This window comes from Pezoporus occidentalis, unplaced genomic scaffold, assembly GCF_034315485.1.
Source record: "Pezoporus occidentalis ecotype Australia unplaced genomic scaffold, CSIRO_AGI_Poc_V1 ctg181, whole genome shotgun sequence".
Classification (NCBI taxonomy): Eukaryota; Metazoa; Chordata; class Aves; order Psittaciformes; family Psittacidae; genus Pezoporus; species Pezoporus occidentalis.
Window position 1 is genome coordinate 1467932 of NW_026913652.1, and position 6000 is coordinate 1473931.

A 6000-nucleotide genomic window follows, 5' to 3' on the forward strand; every position below is an offset into this window, starting at 1 on the left:
CCATTTTCTCTCACTGTATAAGTCACTCCAAACTTTTAGCTCACCTGGTAACTGACTCAGACATGTTTTCCTGCAGTTCTCCTACTTTATCTGAAAGCACCCCTCTTACTAAAGAAATCATTATTGTTCCCTCAAGAAGCCAGATTCAGCAATTACTCTGAATTACCAGAGAGTATTAGTTTACTTCAAAAATAATTACCTGTACTTGGAACAGTCTGACCCTACAGTCCACAGTCTGTGCAGTAAACACCAGGGTTTTATTACGTAAGTGGTAAAAACTACAGGAAACACACAAAAATCAGTTGTAACTACGAGAAGCAATGCAAACATGCAACCTCATATTCCTCAGTTTGTTTCCTACTTCTAGAAGGGTTTCATTTTCTTTCAAGAGAGGAAGTGTAAAACACTTCTCGACACTTGTCCCTCCTTAATTTAGAAGTGCATGTGAAGCAACCACAACAAAGTTGCCAAAAATATTTTTCTTAAACCCAACACTGGATCACAGATAAAGCACAGAAGGCAAGTATCTGTTCCACTGTAAGTTTTCACTATCTGCATGGATTTCTGCACACAGTTATATTCTGATTCAGCTATATCATATTCATTTGCCACCACAATTCTTGCCTTTTCACGATTAGTCAGATTCCAGAGACACCTAATCTGATGATCAGTCAAATTCCAGGGTCCCTACCAGGGATGTGTCCTTGCCCACCTGGAAACTGCTAACAGGTATATGCTGACTCACTCACCTGGGTGTCTCTCCTCACCTGAGGATTTAACTAAGCCTCAGGCTTCAAGCTTTATTTAAATATACCCATGGGAAACTCTGATAAACAGCTATGAACCTCTAAAACCTTCCTGCATTCAACAAATAATCTCGATGGAAATCGCAAACACTTATCAATCTGTGAATCTCTCTTCCCAACACAAGACTTTCCAGCTGCCTTTAGCTAAAAAAAAAAAAAAAAAAAAATAGGAAAAAAATGCAAGTGAGAAGAAATTCTTAGCAAAGACACAGAGGTAATGGCAAGCATCTGAGTAATTATTCTTATGACAAAGACAGCCACTATGTAAAATAAAGCATCTTGTCTAAATTCCTAGAGGTAACTACATAGTGGATTATCCAAGACCCTGAACCATCACAACCTGAAAATATGGAAGGGCTCCCACTGCAAGGTGAGAAAACCCCTCCTCTCATTCAGAGGAGTCATTACCTAATAACGGCCACAATAATCAAGACACTGGACAGGCACATTTGCACTGCTGAGGAATGCAGAACAAAGCTCACATCCACCACAAGTTCCAGACAGCCAACAAAGCATGGACAGGCCAGTACCTAGAACTGTAAAATCATGTCACATACGAGAATTAGTTGCTTTCAACACCTACAATTAAAGTAATTGCATCCCCTTTGGGTTTTTTTCAGTTCAAATGTGACTGAAGTTTTAAAGGAACCTAACAAATTATAAAACACATGCTCAAACCCCAACAAATAACAAATTATCGACATAAAACATTAGAAAAGCAACTATTATATTTGAATTACAGAGTTTCTGCTTATCAGTAACGTAAGCTGAAATAAGGCTATTCTGGGGGGGGAATAAAGAATAAAAAAAGTTTAACATTAATTTTGGTTAGTATGAAACAGCTTCTTGGAAACTAAACAAAAAGACATGAATTTACATCTTCCTTTGCTTTACAAAGTACATGTAGTAAGGTGTGTAATTTAGTAAGTAGCACATAAATCTGAACAATTCTACAGCTTAGCATATAAATATTCAGTTCTGACATGCACTGCATTATAAATTCTCATCTATGGGCCAATTTGTCTCATTTCCAATTTGTCAGTCTAAATTAGACAAAAAACATGGAATTTCATTAGAACTCAGAAAAAGGGAAAGTAACTTATTAGCTACAACAATCTCATGTCACATAAGGTCTCCAATACACTTTTTCCTTTAAAGTAATTAAACAGTGACATTTGCAGCTGACTGAAACTAATTCTAGCTGTCACAGCCATCAAGATTGTGCACTTCCAGCCTTAATTTTACTCATTGACTAGGAGTAAACACGTTTTTTGCCTCAACTGTTTGCTGACTTTGAATAAATTATTGTAATGAAAATATAGGGTGGCTTTGTGCAGGTGCAAAAAGTTCCCAAAAAGCCAGTTCACTTGCTTAAGACATTTCAAACTGAATTACTTTTTTCTCCAGTAATTTTTGCCTTCCTTTTTAAACTTAAGATTTTAACAAAGCTTTTTAAGTTTCAAGTAACTACTTTGGCAAATGAAACTGTTTTCTTGTATTTGGTTCAAGGTATCAATAGTAAAACAGCAGTCACTACCTGGTAACAGACCACTGACTACTTCTGATTTCAGCACGAAGAACTGAATGCAAGACCTCAAATGATAACATCATGAAAAAAGGTAAGCAGAGCGTTATATTTCAGAAAGCTACTTTGTATTACATCTTCACAGACGTTTTACCTATAAAAGGGAAGTCTTGCAAATTGCAAGTAATCAAAATTTGAGTCACCTTAATGCTCAATCAGCTGTCAGTCCTTCAACAGAATATCACTGCAATAAGTTCACTTTACAGACCTGATATCTCCCTGTACTTCTTTATTCTCTGATAACACCCACTGCCTTCAAGCTTCACTATGGCTACATGCACCACCGATTTCCAAGATTCTGGCAGAGTCTCAAAGCAGCAGTGACTTCTAACTGTTGAAGTGCAGTAGCAGTGGTCCCTAAACTCAGTTCAGCAAGTCTTCAGATATAAAAGAAAACCGATCACAAGGCCATACAGACAAAATACAACATTCTTTTGAAATATCAGTTATAAAACCATAGGGGGAAAAATGATAAATATGCATATGCTGTATTTAATGAAACATTTCTGCAATAGGCTAAAAAGCCAACCTGAGGCTCAGATGAAAGTGGTCTTAAAAAGCCTGAGCTAAACAGATGTTTCCATTAACATGGGAACAAAACAACCATGACTTAATGCTATGCAAAGGCATTTTGCTGCACAACATTAACAGCAAACTGATCCTCACCATCTATTTCCAGGTCTCTCATCACTGCATTTACCAAGACAACCTGTTTACATCAGATCTGCAGTCTATACAAACTGAGGATTGGAACAATTATTGTGTATTTACAAACTTATGTAGAATCCCTCATTTTCTCAGTGCAAACCATTGGATGCCCAACTACTTTTCCTTCTATGAAGGTTACCTTTATTATCAAAACTATCTGGAAACAACGCCTGCATTCACTTTCAGCAGGAAACAGCAGCAGTGGGTGAGGAAAAAAAAAAAAACACACCACACCACCACCCCCCCCCCCAAAGAAAAAAAATCAATAATAGGGATAGAGGTTTTACATTAAATACAAGTTTAAATAAGAATGTGTCTCATATGATTTAGCTCAGTACTCTTCTACCCCACAGCTTTTTACTTGTGTGGCATTTTAGGTTTGCCTAGATCTTGTCCAGAAACAGCTGTCTCCTCCATGACTGCCCATCTGAGGTGAGTCAAGAGTCAATCAGTAGTTAATTCCGACTAATACAGCCAGAGGAAAACCAGGAAAACACCACATCACTAAGTTATCTGTAAGTGCAAATCAAATAAGGCAGGAAGAGGGGTATTATGGAAATAGAGCAATAATAAAACTTCCACCTCTATTTTTTTTTTTAATTTTTTTAACCTAACTCTATTTCATTAAATATTAATAGTAGTGATGTTCAATAATATATTAAAATTATAACAGTAGCTCCACAAAATTAAAGTGTCAACTTCAGATGCATTTTTGCCAAGAGAGACAAGAACATTTATGTAAGCATTTGTTAGTTTTGTGCAGTGCATTGGGAAGGCGGAGAGCCACACATCTTTGACTTGCCTCCTCCCCTCAACCATGTAGTCCCTCCATGAGGAGGAGGGATCTGAGTCCTCCCTTCTGCTTATCTCATTTTCTTTTTAAGGAGGTGCTAAGATCCCACAGAAAGCAATGGTACTCCAGCTGCTCCCAAGTGCCTGGGGGTATCACTTCATAAACTGCCCTGAAGAAAGGAGACCTGGAGGGCTCCAGTCTCAAAATATTTTCTTAGCTACTCTTAAAGGCAAATATATTTTTATTTTCCATACATGAGCAATTTCTTCAGAACTTCTTAACAGTTGAAAGAGCTTGTGCAGAGAACACACAGCAGAAACACTGTAAAAACATGTTAAAAATCAGCTAGCAGATTAGATATAACAGGGTAAGCTGCAGTTCTCTACTGGTTGTAATAATGAACAATCTATTGGGATAACCATAAAAGACCTTATGAAGAATGCAATGAGAGTATAGTCTAAGTCAGTTGTGAACAGTTATTTTGCATTTGCGTACCCCAGTATTTGAACAATTTTCACAAGCATCACAGCAGGTACAGTACAAGCTAATGCAGCTTTACTACCTGCGGCAGTTGGCATCAAAGAAAAGTTTAATTTCTATTTCTGCTAGTCTTCAAATCTGCGGTATGGCATCTGCACCCCTACTGGGAAAAGTTTTTAAAGCCCAAGATGGAGAAAACTCCTTTGGTAACCAGTAGTCACGTGGATTTAGCATAAAGTTTTTCTGTATCTGTATGTCAGCTGCGCTGCCAGTTAATCCAGCAATTCCAGAATCATCTTTGTATGCTTATTCCTCTCTTTGCAGAGGGAGAAATCTTGCCTCCTTTACAAGGACATCAAGAGTTGGTACTTGTGCAGCAAAATGCAAGGTACAGACAGCTCAAGAATTAAGCCTCCCTAGTTCCCTTACACATCCGGTGCTGTCTGCAATAAATGCAGCATCGTTAGTTTGCCGTAGTTAGTTCCGTGAACACCGAAGAGAGCCGCCGCCGCCCTCCCCCCCCCCCCCCCCGAGCCCTCACTCCCCGCCGCCAGGCCGGCCACACAACTCCTCTCCCGCGGGTCACGCGCAGCACACTGGGCGATGTTTGCACGCTCGGCCAGAGCCCCTTCGCCCGGTCCCCGCTGCGGGCAAGGCTTCCGCTAACGGCCCATAACCGCCCTCCTGCGACGGCGACACTGGCAGCCCGACCAGCAGGCGCTTCCCGGCCCCTCTCCTCCGCGCCGCAGGACCACACAGCCAGCGCCGCCGCAACCCATGACTCACCCCCCCGGCGGCACTAGCCGGGCGGCGGCTAGCAGCTCAAGTTTCCCGGTGTCGCCGCCGGGGAGGCTTGGCCCGCCGCAACCCTAGGGGCGGGAGACGGAGCGGGGCCAAGCCCGGGCTGCGGCAGCGGGATCCGCATCCCCCCTGCCCTGCCAGGCCTCTGAGGCCGTCCGGACATAACGGGCCGGCTGCCGGCGGCAGCAGCAGGAAAGACCCAAAACCCGCCGCTGAACCCTGCCCGCTACCCCCTTCCCGCAGCCCGGTGCGCGGGGCAGGCGGCAGCCCCTCTCCCCGCTGCTCACCCTTGACTTTGCCGAAGGTGCCGACGCCGAGCGTGTCGCCTAGGATGTAATGCCCGATCTTCACCCGCCCGTGCTCGTGTTTCTGTTTATCACCCGCCGCCGCCATCTTTAGCCAAGGGCCGAGTCTGCGCATCGTACCCGCCCGCGCCGAAACCTTAGCGGAGGAGGAGCAACCCAGAGCACCCGCCTGCACCAAAACGTGGAAGCGAGCTCCGCTTTCAGCGCCTTCCCGCTCTCCCTGGGACAAACCATTGCGGTTCGAGGAGGGGAGTGGCGGGTCAGCCGAGCGGCGTTGCGGGGGTGCCGGTGTTGCCCGCAGATGGCTGGAGCCGGGGGATCAACGCCGTTCTTGGTGCGAGGTGAGCCGGTACAGGGAATACATCCGTAGCTGTAATTAATAAACTTTGCTCGGTTTTCCAACCACCCGTGCTCGGCAGTAAAGGAGGATCCGTGACATTACAAGATGAAGCAGGCTGCTGTAGCCATGTTCCAGCCTCCCTCCCTGGCGCCATGAGCAAACGGAAGCCCAGCCCTTAATTA

The 6000-nt window shown here is 43.5% G+C and overlaps 1 protein-coding gene across 1 annotated transcript in view; it reads right to left on the reverse strand.

Moving 5' to 3' along the window:
• PRKAA1 (protein kinase AMP-activated catalytic subunit alpha 1) overlaps positions 1-5649 on the reverse strand; it is a 27997-nt gene extending 22348 nt beyond the window's left edge. The window contains exon 1 of the mRNA XM_062615442.1: positions 5461-5649. Coding sequence (XP_062471426.1) covers positions 5461-5593 — 133 coding nt within the window. The 5' untranslated portion in view covers positions 5594-5649. The remainder of the gene's footprint in view (positions 1-5460) is intronic.
• Between the last annotated feature and the right edge of the window lie 351 nt (positions 5650-6000).